Here is a 19,931-nt window from a genome sequence, read left to right on the forward strand (position 1 = left end):
TTCAGGGGAAAATTGGTAAGAAGCTTTTGTTCTTTTGCTGAATGGATTGGGAAGTGATGGGAGAAGTACAGGTCTTTTTTAATTTCTTGTAAGTTTTTGTACATTTAGGCCTTATCTACTCTGCTCTCTTCCATAGTAGTTAAAATCCCATTTTGCTAGCCTTTCTTGTGATGATAGGAATGCATAGGTTACAACTGTCAAAATTTTCTGAAATACTGAAATAATTTTAAAAACCTGCTTAATACCAAATACCCAATTAATGGAGAATGTATAGATGCCAAGTGCTAGTTATGGGATGCAGTTAGAAGAAATGGCTGAATAGCAGAGCTCTCTCTAGCAGAGAGCATGGCTGTAGGATGCTATTTATAGCTGGCCTCGGAATGCTATAACCAAGGTGCTTTAAGAAGCATGGGACAGCTGCAGCAACTGCATCATTGTGCAGATGTTGTAAGCTGTAGATATTATGTCTAATTATGTGTGGTGGTGCCTCTTGTAATAATTAACAAAAGCAAAGGTAGCAAATGTGTGTTCAAAACAGTGCACGAACGCTGGTGGCTTTGATTTGTTTTCTTTCTAGATACTCAATTCCTATCAAAACTAACATGAATCGAATATCTGAATCTCATATTGCTGTTTTCATAAATCTTAGCCCACGTGTTAACTGAAAACGCATTTTATTTCATTAAAGATTACTCTGGGCTGTGTAGTGATGAGTTGTGCATTACGCTGCTAAGGACTTCGGTTGAAGGAGATTGGCTGCTAGACATGCACAGCTTCTTTTTACTGTGCGTTTCTGTCTTCATTTGAAAGCTGGTATATATTGGACTGTAACAGTACTAAACCCGGACTTGTATTACACCGGATAGAAATATATATTTGCCTAATATACAGGGGTAGTAGAAGCCCCTAAGAAGCCTATGCAGGTGATTAAAGAGTGAAAGTAAGTAAATTAAGTATGTGGTGTACGTGGGCGTGTGTATGGTTGTTATCTATCCTTTTTTAATCTGACGCGTATCCAGTGAACCAGTACTAAAGTAGGTTATGATTTATTATTGAAATTAGAACTTTTGTAGACAAAGGTTTCTTTCCAGATTCTTTGGTGTTGCTGTTTTATTGCAGTGCTTGAAACTGTAAGTAAATTTTTTTTTTTTAATTGGAGTGCTGACTTGAGGAATAGCAGCTGAATGGCAGATTAAGATCTTGTATACCTAGAATACCTGACAAAGCAACAATACAAATTATTTTTTATGTTCGCTTACTTTCTCAGTTGGGGGTGCGAGAGGAGACCAGTAGCAAAAAGGATCTTAAAATTCAGTGTGATGAAGAAGAATTCAAGATTTACCAGCTGAACATTCAAATCCGTGAAGTTTTTGCCAACCGCTTTACACAAATGTTTGCAGATTATGAAGTGTTTGTCATTCAACCCAGTCAGGACAAGGAATCTTGGTTTACAAACAGGGAACAGATGCAAAACTTTGATAAAGTAAGTTGTAATAAGAAGATACGTCAATGTGAAAAGTAAAACAGTATTCAAACCTAAGACTTTGTGTATTGGGCCATAAAATGGAAACCAGTACTGTCAAAATTGTAATTTCTTCCCTAAATTTCAGTGCTCCCAAAAAAGTCACATCTTGTATATTATGTGGAAAAATACATACATACACACGCTTAGAGAGATAAAAATACTCTTTTAAGGATACTGTAGAAAAATACATCTTGCTGTAGAAAAACAGCTTAGAAAGCCTCACTTATGGCTAACCTCTACATTAAGGTTAAATATTACTAGTGAAAATGATGATTTGTTTGCTTGTTTAAAAAAACAGAGGAATTGCTGAATATGTTAATGCATAAAGCCATGACCCCACACAACACTTATGTACATGTGTACCAAATGTATCCCTAGCTCTTTATTAGGGAATCACAAGACCCGGTTCTTCAAATTTTACTACCGTGTTCTTTACTGGAGATCAGATATTTGTCAGCAAGTTAGTTCACATGGTGAAGATTATATTGCAGCACTGCCTGCTAAAACGCTAATCTGATTCCCATCAAATCCTATGAAAATATTCTCATCAACTTCATAAGCTTTGAGCCCAGTCAGAAGTACATAATATCCACATCTGGGGTACTGTTGTTGTGGTTCGCTGGGGTTCTGTTGAAATTTTTAGAAAATTAAAGCAATGCTGAAATCACAGTTTAATTATTGTGCTATGTAGTAGGTGATTGTCATGAAATTGAAGATTGCATATAGACTGCCTGTTTTGGAGATAGAATTGGTGTGTGTAATAAAACTAGTCTTTGAGTGGCACCAGAGCACTTTAATACATCCTTGATTAGGAAAATTGGTGCTTTTGGTGGATGTATCTCTCTCTGCAGACTCCCAAACACTTATCTCTTCTTGTCTGTTAGGCATCTTTCTTGTCGGACCAGCCTGAACCTTACTTGCCTTTCCTCTCGAGATTCCTGGAGACCCAAATGTTTGCATCTTTTATTGACAATAAGATTATGTGCCATGATGAAGATGATAAAGACCCTGTTTTGAGAGTATTTGATTCTAGAGTGGATAAAATTAGGCTGCTAAATGTTAGGACACCAACTCTGCGCACATCTATGTATCAAAAGTGCACAACCGCTGATGAGGCTGGTAAGAGTAATAAGCCACTTACCTGACACTTAAGAAAATACAACTAGTCAGTGCTGTTTGTTCTAGACATTAGGTTAGAGTTAAGTAATGATTCATGCTTTGAAACATCAAAATAAAAAGACCGAAAAAGCTGGGGTGTAAAGCTTAAGTGGGGAACTAAACATTACATAGGAAGCTGAGATGTGAGATGAATTTCATGTAAAGTTTAATTAAATTAAACTGTTTTCCTGCATGCTTTGTATGAAAAATGTTTGCGCTTAAGAAGATAAACATTTTTCTCCTTTCAGTGTCAGTTCTTTGATGTTTAATAAACTCTTGTACTAGTGTACCTGTTGGGGTCAGTAAGAAACTTGCACTTCCTCTCTTAAGTTTGAGATCCGCTTTTAGTTGAGGATGTGTGATTATAGATACATGTTTGATTAAGACACCTTTAAAAAAATTAACTGTCTTGCTATTTCAGAGAAATCTATTGAATTAAGGCTAGCAAAAATAGATCACACTGCGGTCCACCCACACTTGCTGGACATGAAAATTGGCCAAGGGAAATACGAGCTTGGATTTTTTCCCAAGCTTCAGTCTGATGTTTTATCCACTGGACCAGCAAGCAACAAGTGAGTAAGCTAGGACAACAGGTGCTGCATCTTGGCGAGATCTATAGAATGGTACTAAAGCAGAGATACTAGAAAGCAAATTCAGTATCTTTTTTTTTTTTTTTTTAAAGTGAGAACAAATCAGATGATGTGGGTGGGTTGTGCATGGTGGGTTTTTTTGTTATGTCTCTTGGTTTTTTTTTTGTCCACGCCTCCCACCCCCACCCCCCCTTTTCAAATTTGGACTTCCAGAAGCAAATTGACTTAAGAAAGCCCTATTATATTTGAGGTTATAGCTGATGTACTTTGAGTTACTCATAATTACTGTCAATAGAAAAGCAGATCTCCTTACTGGATCTCAGTTAAGAGCTAGCAAATATTTTAGGATATCTTCTTATAAAAACTTTGAAGGAAGAGGAAAAAGGTGTAAATTGTAACTGGATATCATAAAAGAATGGAAAAATACAAAGCAAGTGTATGTGATTTGATTGCCCAATGTTGGATTCTTCTGCAGAGATTTTTTGTGTGTATTTGCTGCTGTACTTGGATGTAATTGATGTTGACATATTCAATATACAGTAAGATAGAAACTTCTTGATTCCTCCATTGCCGCTCCCCTTCACCACACTTGTGACATTTGCTTAATAACATTCCTCTGTCTGTAGGTGGACAAAGAGAAATGCGCCTGCACAGTGGAGGCGGAAGGACAGACAGAAGCAACACACAGAGCACCTGCGTCTTGACAATGATCAGAGAGAGGTGAAAACTGTTCAACTATAGCGATCTGATCCCCCACCACCCCAATTGCCTGAATAGTGCTCTGTAACCTTTATGAAATGTCTAAACAGTTACTTGCAGCCCATCTCTGCTCTCCCTTATTTGTATTTAATACAAATGAAGTTCCTGGTCCTTAGCAGACCAAAAATACTTAGTTTCCTTATTCTAAAAGTTAGGCCATTTTTACCGCCCCCCAGGACAAAATTATTTCATCCCATGTATAGGAGAGTTCCCTGAAAATGTCACCATGTTTGAAGTTTAAAAAAAAAAAAAAAGTGGGGGGAGGGAGGAATTAATCTTAACGGTTTTTAGCCATCTATTTCCTGTCTCTCTAATTAACTTAGTCACTCTGTGCTGCTTTTGTATATTTGATGGTGGAAAGATAACCACCGCCAGAGTGTGATTAATTTCATCCTAAAATCAGAACTGTTGCCTTTTGGAGTTGCCTGTTTTTCTTCTGTAGACCATAAAGAAGTCTTAAGGTGGCAAATTGACACACAACCTCATGCTAAGGTGGGAATGTGAACCCCACCCATACTGTCAGGTTTGTGTCTGCCTGTTTTTACACAGCACAGTCTGATGCTGATTTACCCATCTTCTGAACTGATAACTTCTTTCACCAGTGCTTCTACAACTGACACAGCTATTCTTTGTGGTGAAGGGATTTTGAAAGATCTGGGTGATGTGAACTAATTACAGTACCGTTTCAAATTCATATGATACTGTAAACTGTTACACCAGGTGTTCATTTATGGGTAATTCCAAGAATAATCTGGTTTAAAATACCAGAATTCTTTTTTGTTTAGTAACCTCAGAGCTTTACTTTTGTTTAGATGTATGTTCTTCATTAAAGACAATATTCTCTTGCCTTGTTAAATATCTTCAGAAAAGCTTCATTTGGAATTTTAAAGTAGCCTTGTGTCTGTTAGGATAGTGTTGTCAAAATCAAATATCTTTGTCTGTCCAGATCATTATTTTATGGTAGTGATGAGTTTAATTGTCTTTCCAGTGTACTCATTTCCAGAATTTTGTCATTGGTTTGTTAAAATTTTGTTGAAGTATAGTGTCATCTGTGTCATCTATGTCATCCATAACCATGTAATAGAAGAATGTTTGCGTAATAAAAAAAGCTATGAGTAGTTTCTGGCTTTGACATGTTCCATATGCTCAAATAACTCTAAAGTACTTCGAACTTAGAAGTAACAAAAGTGAAGAATAGTTGATTTGTAACCTCATTATTGCTTTTAACAATTATGATGTTTAGCACATGTAAACTTCTGAGATTTCAATTAGGTAATTAGAAAGGCAAAAATCTACCTCCACTCTCTAGGGCTTTTTGTTTGGGTTTTTTTTTTTTTTTTTAAGTGACTCTTCACATCTTGATTATCCTATAGGAGTTATTCTGTCACATGAGGCAAATAATTTCTGAGGAATAAAAAATTATAAATACATGCTGAGGTGAGGGTACCAACTGCCAGGTTAATCTGTGCTGGTGTTTTAGGGTTTTATGCTGTACCTTGTTGATTATGTAATACTGATTGGACGTTGACCCCCTCTCCCAGGTGAACCAGAGACTTTCCTACTAAGTCTGAAAGAACGGAGAGGGAGCCTTTCTGAGATGAACACTGGGGATCAGGCTGAGCGGGAGGCAGTGGTTTCAAAGTGCAGTGTTGTGAGTTTTAGACAAAGTGAAGCTTTGGGGCAGCCAACAAAAATCTGTGGAATTGAGACTTAGTGGCTTTTAACTTGCAAATATTTGTGCCCAGGGGAGGGTAGAGTTTACATCAATCCAATGACTGAACACCATCTTTTCTTTTTTCCTTTCAGCTTCATTACTTACAAATTTATTTTTATGTTGAATGCTTGGGAGTTCTGCATTGTATTATGTCTTCAATCTTTTCCTTTTCTGTTTTGCATGCTTGCTTTTATTACTTCATATGTGCTTACCACTTTCGCTTTACATGGTCTGCTTGGCTTTTTGCTACCAACTTGTCCTGCCAGCACCTGGACTTTTCCATGTCAGAGCTTCAGTTGCAGTTATATTTAGACTGGGACCAGCATGATTGGCCCTTCATGCCCTCTATAAAATCTGTGTCAGAGCGTTATCTGGTATGTCCAATGCACAATATGACTGTAATCATAGTTCTGGATAAAGATGTATTAATTAAATGTGTATATCGGAGCTCTTTAGTGCAAGGCTGATGGAGAAGGTGTGGTTTTCCCTGTTTGTAAAGACTATATCATGTTTGATAAATCTGTCTATTCACTGGATTTTCAGTTGGCCATTATTTCAGTATAAGCTAGAGAAGTTACCTATTAATCTGAAATATGTGCTAATTGTGAGTATTCTCTTAGTGCCTGTACAGGACTTCATCACTTACTCAGTTAGCCATGCCCTAACCAATCTGTGATCACCTGTCTTTCAAAACATTCTTGTCTCTGAGGTGAAAACAATGGCAACTCCTTGATGGCAGTAACAGTAGCAGAAAAGCTCTTTGAAGTATAGTGAGTTCAGGAAATTATTTTGCTTAAAAATGCAGATGGTTCACAGCTGAGAGCTGCTAGTAGTGTTTTACAGCTGCTTCCTGAAAGACTGGGAGGGTGGGTAAGAAACAAGAGATCTGCAGGAATGCAGGGCATAGCACAGATCTCGGATGTTGTCAAGCTCCAGGCAAAGTTTTCTTGCAGTCCCCATGTAGACCAGTCTGCCATTTGAACCGTCTTGGTCTGGGTAATTACTACAAACTTTCATTTTATATGAAAAAATAACAAGACAGTTCTCAGTGGTGGAGGGATTAATTGAATCTCTATGCATCTAAATATCCTTGGAAGTTTGTATTGTGTTCTTGTTGTTTAGCAATGTGTGTTCTAATACTAGATAGACAATGTAAATGGGGATTTGACCTCCAGTGAAATAGTACCTTAAGTGTCCAATATAATGCTGAATATGCAAAGGGGCCTTTTCTGAAAGGGGTTCTGATCCTTTCCTCCTGATTGCACAGGGGTGGGTTATAAAGATAAGCTTATCCTTTTCTCTTGGAAAAGTAGTCTCACTTGCACTGTTATCTGTATTTGTCAATTTTCTACCCCAATACAGAAGTATATCCAAGAAGCCCGGAATCTGGGCAGCACTATTCGGCAGCCCAAACTGTCTAACCTTTCTCCATCAGTAATTGCACAAACAAACTGGAAGTTTGTAGAAGGCTTGTTGAAGGAATGCCGAAATAAGGTAATACAGAGAATATTTCTGTTTTCTTGCACCTCATATACATCCTTTATGGACCATTTCTTGGCCAATATGTTTGAACCCTCCTCTTCCGCTATCTGTTTCTGCTTTATCTGTGTAAAGATTTTTGCATGGTATCTGTATGAAGATTTTTGCATGGTAGTGAGAAATACATGAAGAGATAACGTATTCAGAAATTCTGCAAGGAGTGGAAACTTTATCAAGCAGATTTATGATAGAGAATGTAAAATGACAGAAAGAGATTGAATATTCTGATGGGTCTTTATCATCCCGCTGCCCATGTCTATTATAGCTAATTTCAGTTATCACTAATGAGACTGTATTTACTTCAACAAGAGTGAATATTCCAAAAGAGGAGGTTGTGGTGAAAATGCAGGAGCTTTTCTCATAACTAAAGGAAGCGGGTTAATAAACTTCTGAAAAGTAAGTTTTCAAGCACTTAACGAAGAAATTTGGCAATAGTTTGTAGACATGCTTCACCAGTACATATTTGATAATATACTAATCCAAACTAAATGTTAATGTTTATGCTACCAGAGTAAAGAGAATAATTATCAAGTACACACATTCTTGCCTTAAGTCAGTGGAAGTAATATAGCAATTGTGTACAACTTTTTGTAAAACCATGTTTAATACATGCATCTACTTCTGATTTCACTTCTGTTTTCTGCATGTATGAAACTGTCCAAATAATCCCCTTCACTTAATAGAGGCATATGATGGTGAAAATTGTTGAAGGTAGACTTGACTCTCTCACTTTTGGAATGCAACTCTAGGAAATGTAGTGAGCCTGCCATTAGCAGACAGAGAAATTACCAGGGGAGGTAAGGAGGAGAAGAAGCTAGAGACTAACTTAGAGTTCTTAATCTCAACTAAGACTGTGCATAGGTGCCTAAGGGAGTATTACTCATTTGAGAGCTACTCTAGAATAGCAAGAGAGATGAAAAAATGTGTGAGGTGAGCAGAAGTGATTCCCTAGTCGTTTTCCCTCTGGGTAGCAGTATGATGAATGTGACTGGGACACTGTACTTCAAGAGTTGGTGAGAGCTTTATTGACCAGTATGAAATTGTGCACGATTTAGGAGAATGTGGCTCTTCGGGGAGACTCAAGAGATGCATTTGAGAATGGGTTTGGTTTAAACGCAGATACACTTCTGACAGAACAGGGTGTCACAGGAATGACGTATCCCCCTGCTACTTGTAAGCACTTGTGCACATCCACCTACCCTGGGAGGAGGTGGACGTAGCGTACTGCTCCTGATCCAGCACTCATCAGGTTCAAAAACACCCAAGAGCTGTGTTGTAGGGCCTTGCTGCTAGGCCTCTAGCTTGTCAATGTGTAGCCTGCTGTTCCTTTGTTGTAGTTACTCTGTGGAGGCTTGTGTGCCCATTAAAGTGATCAATGCTGGTGCTGCCGTGGCTTGAAAAACAGGGATAAAAGAAATGCGGTCCTCCACTAGTTTCAGAAATACTGCGTGCACCCAGTTAATCTGCCACATCTTTGCTATCGTGTGCTTCTTTGTTGGTTATTTAAAAAGTGTAAGTGATCTTGGAAGTTTCCATGGAAAGAATTAACTCTCTCTTGCCTTGTCCTTTTTGAGACCAAGAGGATGTTGGTTGAAAAAATGGGTCGAGAAGCTGTGGAGCTAGGTCATGGTGAAGTGAATATCACAGGTGTAGAAGAAAATACCCTGATAGCCAGTCTCTGTGACCTCTTAGAAAGGATATGGAGCCACGGTCTGCAAGTCAAACAGGTGAGGTGCAAATATTCCTGTATGTTGCAGAGTGCACTTTCCTAAAGTCATGTTATGCTCTTCCTCTCTCTGCTTTCAGAGGATACCTTTTGTGTATATATAAATGTGTTAAAACATGTGTGCGTGTGTGTGTGTCCAGCCTTTTTTATGTCAGTTGCTGCCCCCTTGTCTGTCTCCACTTTTTGCTCTGGGGTATGTGCAAGTGCGCATGTAGATGTATTCCAGATGACTTCTTGGAAGAATTTCTTTTCATTTAACCTGGGGGTTTTATTTGGTTTGTTTTGTGGGTTTTGGTGGTTTTTTTAATAGGATGGTAAAACTGTTTCTGTGTTCTTAATACTTTCATTATTGAAGTTTCTTAGGCTATAAGGCAGTGTATGCTAAAGGTGCTGTCAATGGGATATGGCATGGGGAATTGGTTTTCATGAAGGATAATTTAGTTTTCTGAGAGTAAAACCCTTGCTATTTTGGTTCTTTCTGAATGATGTAGGGATAGTTAAGTGACATTTACAAGATCACTAGTTAGAGGTGTTGTTTTTCATATGAAATTAATAATTGTCATGCTCTTCTGTTTGGAGTCACTTGTGGGACTAGATGGAGTTTGGAAGGTCTTTATCCTTTCCTCCTCCTTTGTACAGTGAAATATCAAGGACAGTGAGGATGATAACTCTTTCTAAAAGAATGTGCAGAATAAATGTATATAATCCAGACAACTGTAATTCAGTATCTCTGTTCCCAGCACCCAAGTGCCAGTGTTTAAATCTGCTCTCCTTCAAACTATATAGCAGTTCTCTATGTGAAGATTTATCATGTGATTCTCTCCCTTCCCTCTTGTATATCACTTAGGATAGAAGCTGTACTGCTTTCGTCTTAGAAGACAGAGCAACAGTATACTCTGCTTCAACTCAGATTTGGGCCTTTCAGACCACCAGACGGCCAACCCTACATAAGGTTAATGCTTTGGATTGATTGCAGATGTTGGCAAACAGTGCTGAATGGTGGAATAAAGAGAGTGGTGGAATATAATAGAGGCCTGATGGAGGAAGTGCAGTGCATCTCATATTATGATCCACAGTTTTGTTTTGTTTTTTTTTAAAAAAAAAAAGGCACCACCAATTTTCCGTGTGCTCTGGCCGTTTATTAAATATGCAAAAGCCTGCTGGTTTATACATTGATTTTATTTTATTTTTCAATAATGAGCCAAGGAAGACTCTTCTTTCTCAATTGACCATAGTAATGAGGATGGCTTTCCTTCCACCAATCCCTGCTTTTACCTCTTCCCTGCTGATGAACCCTGATAGTCCTACATTAGCTATCTACTGATTCTTCCACATGCAAAGTGAGTCCACACCTTCCTTTGCCCAGAGCAGTGCAGGAGAGTTGTCGGATGTAGGGTCTAATGACTGAAGTAGTCTGAACTTTCAGGCGGCCTTGGTTATTCCCTTGCCCGTTTTCTGTCCCACTGCTTTCCTTAGGCTGTCTTCCTTTCCCTTATAGATACATCTTGCATCATCATTGCTACTTGGTGAAGTTAAAGGAGAGTAACATGATGGTAAAGGAAGCGGGCAGATATATACTGCATGAGTTCTTGCATTCATTATAATTGTTGACATCTATTTGCTGCAGGATCATTTGTTTGTTTCTTTATGTTGCAGTTTTCCTTGCCATGGCAGCTAGCTGTTGAACACTAGACTGTGTGTGCATGTGTGCATTTACTGAGAGAAATGCCATTTTTGATGTGACTGTTCTTTGGTTACTGTTCTTTGGTTGATATTTTTCATGCTCTCTTTTTATGTTTTTATAAGACTTGCAATTCTGGCTTTCCATGTTGGATCTCTCAGGTACACAACACGAGGCATTGAGCTTCTCTGGATTTTTTTATATCTTCACCACTGATTGCATATTTTTAATAGATTTCTCTCGACAAAGATGTTACAGACACTCTAGGCTTTATCTTCTGCAGGCGTGCCACTTCTGGAATAATCCCTCATGGTTATTAGTTCTTTATGTCAACTGTAGTGAGCTATAGGATTGAAGTGTTTAGAGATTTTTAAAGATAGTTTTTTTAAAAAAATATTTGAGTTGAATCATGACTTACATGATTTTAGATTACATTGATAGTGCTGAATTGACAAGTGTTGCTTTACAGTCATGGTTTCTTTCTGCACAAAGTTGTAAATAAAAAATATGGCTTTAATATGACTGTCATTCTGAAATTTTTTTCAGAATTGCTAAATCTTTACTGGGATTTCAAGTTAATATAGTAATTTAGGAAGATCATAGGTAATACTAATTAATTTCCTCTGTAAGTAATTCCAATTAATGTGCTGGAGAGCCCCTGTTCAATTACTGCTGCCTTTTTGTGTCTTTGCAAGCTTTTGTTTCATCATGCAGAATATTTTAGGATGAATCCAAGAATCTTCTTAGTTTGCCGGCAAAAGATTTCCTTTCACTCTGCTTTAAGCCACCGGAGGTTTAAGAAAGCAAGGCGCACCTTTTAACATCATTTGACAGATTTATCTTGGCCTAAATACTACATCCCAAATTTTAAGTTGGTTTTATAATGTGTAGAGCTGGAGTATTCTTGCTGATAAGCTTTTGTTGTCCTGCTTGTGTTTCTTACTGTGTTTGTGATTATCCAAGACCTTTGCTTGAAGAAATTGAGGGGGATCTCTAGAGGTTCTGAAGATCGAATTACCCTGAAGGGAACAAGACTTGGTCTAGGTATAAGATAGTTTACTCAGGCTGGCTCTGTATCTCCTGTCATTTCACTGCTGGAGGGCAGGGAGCGAAAGACACATAGTACAGGTGATGGCCTCAGACTTAGTACGCTACTTGCACATAGTGTTTTAGAAGCCTTTAAATGTTTTCTTGTCATGTTAATGAACTATGAGATATGAAGTTCAATTGACTTTTTCCTGTTACCAGAATCATTAGATCCCAGTAGTTTGACTCTTGCTTTTCTTTCTCAACCTCTTCACAGCTCCCGAGCACCTCCAACTTGTGTCTCATTTTTGGTGTTTACCAATGAGTTTATAGGGAGAAACATTCTTAAAGCAAGTTTTCATTATGGCTGATACTTTCAATGATGATTTAATTTTTTTTTTTTTAATTTGGCTGATAGTGATTTCTTTAATTTTTTTTTTTTTTTTTTTTTTTTTTTTTTTAAATTTTAGGGAAAATCTGCTTTGTGGTCTCATCTGTTGCACTACCTAGAAAACAGACAGAGAAAAACTACATCAGGCAGCTTCAGTACCTCAGGTAAGATTGGCTTCCACTGGAGGAAGATGATAAAAAACTGTGAGTAAGAGCTGCCTGCAGATTTGTACCATGCAGAGATTGTTGCCTTGGAAATATCCTTCACTCAATATAACTGAATCAAGTATTCTAGCTGCTACAGAATTAATATGGACCTGGTGTATTGTGTCAATATATGTTGTGAAAAATAAACTTGTTTGGATTGAGCCTGCTTGTTTGGGTCTGGTATCTGACTATGGCAGTAGTCAGATACCAGAAATATCTGCTGTTTCAAAGACAGGCTTTAAAATGGATTGCTCCAATATACCATCCTCCATATGACACATAGTCACTGCATGACTGGCAAAGCATATTATGTTATGGATGGGGGTGGTAAACAAGTATAAGCGTATAAAATTGTGCTGTACATCCTGAAGTTTTACATTCTCTCTTGAAAAACAACTGAACAGTAGAAAAGAAAAAGACATTTAAAAAATACAAAAAACGCTGAAGAAACATTGTCTTTTTTGTTGATCAAGTGTTGCAGTAAAAGTACTGTTGCACATAAGATCCACTGATAATCTGTTTCTAAGGTTATTGATTTTTTAAGTACTACTTCTGGTGTCAGATGGGGGCATAGGGTATGACTTTAGAGAGAACAATGGGTTTGGGGGAGGTGGTATGTGGATTTTTTTTTTTTTTTTTTAAAGTTGCTGTAGGCAAATAGTTGAGCATTACTAACATGCACAAGGTCCTGTAAGCAACCAAAACCAAAGATTTGGAAAGTATTAAGGTCTCCTGAATGTCACTTGATCCATAGTGGTTTTGTGTATCAGACTGAAGTTACTGACTTGGACTGTATTTAATATACAACTTGATTCTGGAGTGGAATTTGAAAGATAAGAGTAATAATATTGCTTAAAAAACCCCGAAATGTGCTATTTTAAGAAGTAGTGGTGTTACAGGAGTGTGCAAAGTGGTAGATTAGTTAAGCATGTGATGTGTGCTGTACTGAGTAAAACATGTTGAACACTGTTTTCTGCTGTCAACAGTGCCAGTCAGTTTTACTATGTAGAAAGAAAATAAGGTAGTCTTTAGAAAATGATGCTTGATTAGTGTATGTCTTAAGCTATTCGATGTCATACCAATTTCAGCTGAATCTAAGCTCATTAATGTGTTAATGCTCAGTGTGTGCTGATCTGCATAACCATCTGTACAGCATATTATTATGTTCATGTCATTTGAAGTGGAAATATGCCACAATATCTTCATAAAGCAGTGAGTCACCAATAACGCAAGAGTGCAAGTTGGTGTTAATTCACCTTCTTTTTTATATTGATTTAAAAATCTTTAGATGGATTTCTACTAACAAGAAATTCTGTTCTCCTGAATCTAGGAATACTTCTTGATTCAGAAAGGAGAAAGTCTGATACCAGTCCAGCCATGTCACCTCTTAGAATCTCTCTCATCCAGGATATGAGGTGAGTTTAAACTACTAAAACGAACACAGAAAGCCAGTGAGATTCGCACACTTGTTTCTGTGTATAATGCGTACCATACAGAAAAGTGTGTGTTTCATACATCAGGAGGGGGGATGTGGGGAAGGAACCTGCTGAACTATTTTGAAGTATATAGTGCAACCTTTTCATTGACCTTTACAAAAACATTTCATACTGAGCAGATTTTGTATTGTCACAGCTACTAGCTTGTAGAAATACCCTGACACAGTTTTCATCTTTTTGGAAGTATTCTGTATTGTTTTATTTCCACAGAGATGTGGGTGTAGCGTATGTATTTTCCCAGTCATTGCCAAGTTGATTGAGCAGCTCTGAGGTCATTCTTGCTTCTCAGTGAAGAAAGCAGTTTAAAGAACTTGTTTGATCTAAAGAATGGGTTTATCTAACATTGAGTACTGTATTGTGAATAAAACTATAACTTCCACTCAATGCCCTCTTTTCAGTACATCAAAAAACAATATGCAGAACTTCTAAATTAATTTTGAAAGGATTTTTCTTTCCTCCTTTTTCCTTACCAACATCTAATTTTTTCAGTGGGGAGGAGTGAATTGAGGATTTTCAAGGGACATGTTTGTCCTTTCAAAATAAATAATTTGTGTCTTTTTTGCAAGAAAAGCTAGTACTGAGCCTGCAAATACAGTATTTAATTTTCCAAAGCACTCAGCCATAAATATTGCAGTGATAAGGTCCAGAATAATTCTTAAATCATATGAGGCAACAGGCCTGGTTTAGAGTTTTGTAAATAGGACACTGCATTGCAGATATTTCCTTTTCAAGCTCTTACTCTTTTTCAGCTACATATGCAAGGAATTTAGGTACTCCTGAACATTAAGATGGTCATGCCTCTTTTTGCAGTAGTTTGCCTGATATTTTGCATTCTTGGCAAAATTCCTTCTTCAGCCTAGCTTGGTTCAAAAGAACTGTCACACTTTGAAAATACTGGGCAGTGTCTTTTTTTTTTTTTTTTTTTTTTTTTCCAGGCATATCCAGAACATTAGTGAGATCAAAACGGATGTTGGCAAGGCCAGAGCCTGGGTTCGTCTGTCTATGGAAAAGAAGTTGCTCTCTAGGCATTTAAAACAGCTGCTTTCAGATCATGAACTCACAAAGTAAGATGGCTTATCTTGGCAAAGCTTTTAAAAACTAAGCCTGTTTAGTTGTTTGACTTCAAAAACCCAGAAGAGCCTATTCTTCCATCTGCTTAGCAGTGTGCAAAAGGAATAGAACAAACTAGCCTTCCAAGTTTGTCTCTGTACCTGTGTATGCACTTTGGGATTTATGATTTATTTGGGATTTATTTGGGATTTATGATTCAACGCTGGGGTTCATCAGATACAGAATCAGTTCTGTCAGTGTAGACTGCCTGCGACTTTGAGGTGAAATCTTCAAAAATTACCAGGGATTAAATGAAGCAGGGCGTAAGTCCAAATGCCACTGCTTTGCTGAGTCAAACTTTTTATCTTGGCCCCCTTTCTTTAACTGTGGGATCTTTTGTTTTCCTTGGATTGTTTATGTGTTTTCACAATGCATGACAAAGAGCAGCTTAGGTCCTTGTGTGCAGTTCTGTCGTAATATGAAGAGTGTAAAGGCACATCCAGATGTGCTTCTGTGGTTCTTGTTAGTGTGACTCAAAGTGACTGTTCCTTAGCTTCTCACTTCTGTCTCCGAATCTGAGACGTTCTTGTAACGCCTTTCAGTGCCATGTAAAATAATGTAGATAAAATCAACTTCTGGTGTGGTTTAAGAGAGCAGATGAATGGTGTACATGCAGTACCGTGTAGGTGACTAGGAAGGCTGTGATGATCAGTTCTTGCATCTCATTTTGGGGCAGTAAGCTCAAGATGAGATCTGGTAATCTTTTGAAATCTTCTATCTAAATCTTTCAGGGCATGATTGTCAATGTCTCTAGATTAAACTGACAGTGTCTCAGCTTTGTTTCTGCTCTCCTACACAGTAAAGGTTTTGCATTTGTAGCCTGCTTAAGAACATAAGGTGAATTGCTTTCATAACAGTCAAATATCTGCTATTATGATCCACATTTTGTTTTTATTACTTCATCTAAACATTTCAAAATATGTGACTTTCAATTCCTTGTATATGAAGTCATAAAAAAATTATGAAAAGACGCAACCACTGAGACCCAAAACACTGTTTAAAGAGTTAATTGTACTGTAGGGAGAAAATGGGAGAAGTATATGAAGTATGGGGATGAGGGGGGTGTGAGTGAAAACTGAAGACTTGAAGCTGGAGGGAGTTCCAAACACTGCTGGCTTAAACTCTGTCAAAACTACTCTGTGCTAGTGCTTCTTATAAGTACACATCTTGAAGGGCAAAAGGAGAAGTGCTCAGCACAAGGACCTATTGGTGATGTTCAGAGCACAAGTACAGTATATTATCTTTGTAAACAGAAATAATTCTTTTGTGAACAGTTGCACAAATCAGGGTACAGGCCATATTTAACACTAATTGTTTTAGAAGAGTATAGTTTGAGGTTTATTTAGTGCAGCCTGTGCAGAAAAAAAAATGTCTTGCTGATAAGGTTGGATATACTGTTTACCATGTGGAAATCAAATCCCCTGTTGTAGGGGCCCTAGTAATTGTCATTAGCTTTAATTGAAGACTTCTTTCTGGAGACAGCTTAACCTATGCTGTCTATTCTTCCTTTCCTCCCACTCACACCACCTTCCAAGAAATGTCTTCCTTCCCCGATCCCCCTGAACCCCAACTGCTAATTATTTGATATTTGCCTTGTATTGAATTATTTTGGACTTTCTGATGAAGCTGTGGCCTTCCAACAGCAAGCAAGGAAAAGCTGAAGGACAGAGTGAGGACAGCTAATAAATCTACCTGTATCTCTAAATTAAGGTTAGGTCTCTCCAGTGAAGACAACAGTCGAGATCAGGTTAAATTTAGCAGTGCTTGTCATGTGCAGAACAAGTGCTGTGAGAGGACTTTCCAACCCCCACCCCACCACCCTTCACCCCCCCCAACCCCCAGCCCCCCCAAAAAAGAAAAAAAAAAAAAAAAATCCCAACTCTCTTAACAGTGGCCAATGCACTGTTCGTCTGTCAGATTCTGGTTCTCTAGAACAGAGTGAAGCAGCAGCAAAAATATGTTTAAAATGAAAGTGACAAGCAAAAGAGCAACTTGCATAGGAATGATGTCAATTCTTTGCAATCTTGTGTGCTTTGTGCTGCATATTTAGATATCTTACTTGAAGAAAGGTGTTGTAGGCAGCATGGATTTAAAGTGTGCTCGATTTGTTGTTTTTAGAGGAATAAGTGCCAAGTTCAGTGAGGTACTAAAAGTAATTGTGCAGGTTTTGCCATTTTACAGAACGTGATTGTGTGGTGTTCTTTTTTGAAGCAACTGTTAGATATTTTAATTAACCCATTCTCTTCACTTGGCATTTGCTAAAAAATATAAGAAAACAAACATGTTTTGGTTTCTTTCTAGTCTGCAAAGGAGTTAGGGAACAGAAGGAAAACACATAGCTTCACTCCCTCGAGACCTTTACAAGCACAACTAAACTGAGAAATCTTACACTTTGAAAAGGCAGGAGAGCACATACCCTTGTGGACAGGCTGTCTATAAACATGTGGTTCAGATTGTTCAAATGAAACATAGACACGGTCACCCGTGAGACCTTTGTGGGTTTGATGCTCCTGTGGCTGCAGGCAGGTTATGTTGATTTAAGGCTCAGTATCTTTATTTCTATTGAACATTTCCTGTTAATCTCTAGTGTTATGTTTGTTATGTAAGTAAGAATATGTGTGTGTGCTAATCATCATTGATTTGTTTTGCAAATTTCTGGCTTGTGAGTCGCTTGCTGACTTTTTTGTAATTGATATATGAAATTGAGGGGAATTGTCAGGATGCCCTCCTGGCAGGATCAACCTGTCCATGGCTGTGTCAGCATTTCTAACGCGTGATTCAAGCATTCATGAAGTTTTGAATATTCCTCTAGTGTCAGTTGGATTTTGATGCATCTTGGCATGCTCTTGCTTTATGATTATTCACTGACACTGGTATTATTTATTGGTTGCATAATTAAGAAAAATAGTGGCGATTGCTACGTACAAGTGAGTAACTTTAAGAGTGTTTTCCTGTCAAAATTTACACTTGAAAAGGCTGAGGTTATACATTCTTTTCAGTTTCTCAGTTGCAAGTCTTGCAGTGTTAAATTCTCTAATGTGTTTGAGTAATTTCAATAAGTATATAAAATTGTTTCTGTTTACAGTGCATTCTTCTGCATAGGCATCAGTGTCTCCACTAGTGAGAGAAGGCTACTGAGCTACATCTTTTGGTATTTCCACTTCCAAAAAAGTTGCAGTCCTGTGTGGAGTTGCAGTCCTAGCAAAGGGTTTGCAACCCAGTAAAAGCGAACAGTAGAACGTTAGGCCACCTTTGCATGCTTATGATTTTGGTTATGTCAGGAGCTGTGTACTGTCAGTACTGAAGCTGTTCCCTAGCTTAATGTGCAGGTTGTTGTAGGCCCTGGGTTATCACCTCTAACCTAATACAAGCAGATAGCCCCAGAGTTTGCCCTAGTGTCCTTTGAAAACAGTCTTCTGTCTTATGTCATGTGCTGGAGGACTCTCCCACAGCACCACCAGCTCAGACGTAACTTGCAAGAACTCTCTTTACTTCAGTTCTGGCTTTTTACATGGGCAAAAGAAGTCAGAGAATTTTTTCCAAGAAAGTACAAAAGTTATTTTTCCATCTTTTGCGGTGTTTTGGGGTGGGAGAAGACCCTTAGACCACCCCAAACCTTGCTTTTGAGGAGTTGAAAATAGTGTGAAGTATTGGACTGATGCATTTGGGAGACTTCAGACTTGCAGGGTGTTGACATATCTTGGCGCATTAAATACTGTTGGATCTACCAGTATCACTTGTCATTTGTAATAGCTTGCATATTCTTCATAGTTTACCTAATAAATATGCATAATAGAAAATTTCACTGAAAGCATCTTGTTACTATGACAGATTATTTGTTTTGCTTTGTCAGAAAACTCTACAAGCGTTATGCATTCCTCCGCTGTGATGATGAAAAAGAACAATTCTTGTATCATCTCCTGTCATTCAATGCTGTTGATTACTTTTGCTTTACCAATGTTTTCACAACAATCTGTAAGTATTTGCTTTCCCTGGAACTCTGATTTCCAGAGTTGGTTGAGTCCTTATCCAAAATTCTAAACAGCTCTGAGCAACATGCATTACTGTAATTGTTCTGCTTTCTTCTTGGTATCAATCTGTGTATGCTGTACCACTATTTCGATGATCCTCTCTGGTGGGCAGTGGTGTCTCTCTCTGTGTCACTAAAGGCTTTTGCTTCTAACTTGGTAAAAGACAGGCAGCTTTTAGTTGGGGGAGAGTTCTCAACAAAAAATTTTGTGGTGGGCGTGTTTGCATCACACTAAACAAGAACAGTATGGATTGTTCATTATCAAGGTAAGAATATTAACACATGCTAGGAATTAAATCAAAGACGACCTTCCCCTTTTTGTGCTCAGCCTACTTTGCCACATGCCTGTCTGAGTTTGGGATAACAATGGAATTGAGGGCTGCATCAGAACTCTGCAACACATTGAATACCTTTTTTTTTTAAAAAAAATTTTCCTTTTTTTTTTTCTTTTTTTAAAAAAAAGAGGCCCTAGAGAAACTTTTAACCTGTTGTTGCTGATGCTTAAATGTGTTATAGAGTTCTCATTTGTGTGCCTGCTGCCACAGGACCTCACTAGTAAGGCAGAGTAAGGAAAGACTTTAGCAAGGCTTATAAAATTGGGGGTGGGGTTGTGCGAAAGGACCCCTTTGGCCCCATGGTAGGAGCTACTCTTGATGGTATGTTATGGTACACATTTATGTGTATGAAAGACACAGCAAGCAGATGTCTAAGCAAAATAGTTTTTGCTCTTGTGAGCAGGTTCTGGACAATGCTAAAATCTGGTCTGCTGGATGCAGTTAAACTGTCATTTACTTTAAGACTATAAACACAGAAAATAAAAAGGGAAACATTTTAATTCATTCTTAAATGCTTCGAGCATCAAGCTTTTAAGAAAATCCAACCACCAAATGCTTTCTTGAGGGCACTGACAGCTGAGGAGACATTGAGGGAGAAATGTATTAAAAGCCTCAGCTGAAAAGCCCTAACTATAATCCATTTAT

The 19,931-nt window shown here is 37.9% G+C and overlaps 1 protein-coding gene across 4 annotated transcripts in view; it reads left to right on the top strand.

Annotated features, from left to right (window-relative positions):
- The window catches only part of DENND5A (DENN domain containing 5A), a 69,042-nt gene that overhangs the window by 41,616 nt on the left and 7,495 nt on the right, over positions 1-19,931 (top strand). For 2 of the 4 annotated variants that reach the window (XM_075711796.1, XM_075711797.1), the window contains 10 exons: positions 1,268-1,483; positions 2,410-2,644; positions 3,105-3,255; positions 3,900-3,993; positions 7,109-7,240; positions 8,860-9,012; positions 12,189-12,273; positions 13,646-13,730; positions 14,747-14,875; positions 18,775-18,896. In XM_075711796.1, the coding sequence (XP_075567911.1) occupies positions 1,268-1,483; positions 2,410-2,644; positions 3,105-3,255; positions 3,900-3,993; positions 7,109-7,240; positions 8,860-9,012; positions 12,189-12,273; positions 13,646-13,730; positions 14,747-14,875; positions 18,775-18,896 (1,402 nt within the window). Of the gene's footprint in view, positions 1-1,267; positions 1,484-2,409; positions 2,645-3,104; positions 3,256-3,899; positions 3,994-6,012; positions 6,121-7,108; positions 7,241-8,859; positions 9,013-9,858; positions 9,964-12,188; positions 12,274-13,645; positions 13,731-14,746; positions 14,876-18,774; positions 18,897-19,931 lie in introns of all 4 variants that reach the window. The other 2 variants (XM_075711794.1, XM_075711795.1) reach the window with 2 other exon arrangements.

This window comes from Pelecanus crispus, chromosome 6 (assembly GCF_030463565.1).
Source record: "Pelecanus crispus isolate bPelCri1 chromosome 6, bPelCri1.pri, whole genome shotgun sequence".
NCBI lineage: Eukaryota > Metazoa > Chordata > Aves > Pelecaniformes > Pelecanidae > Pelecanus > Pelecanus crispus.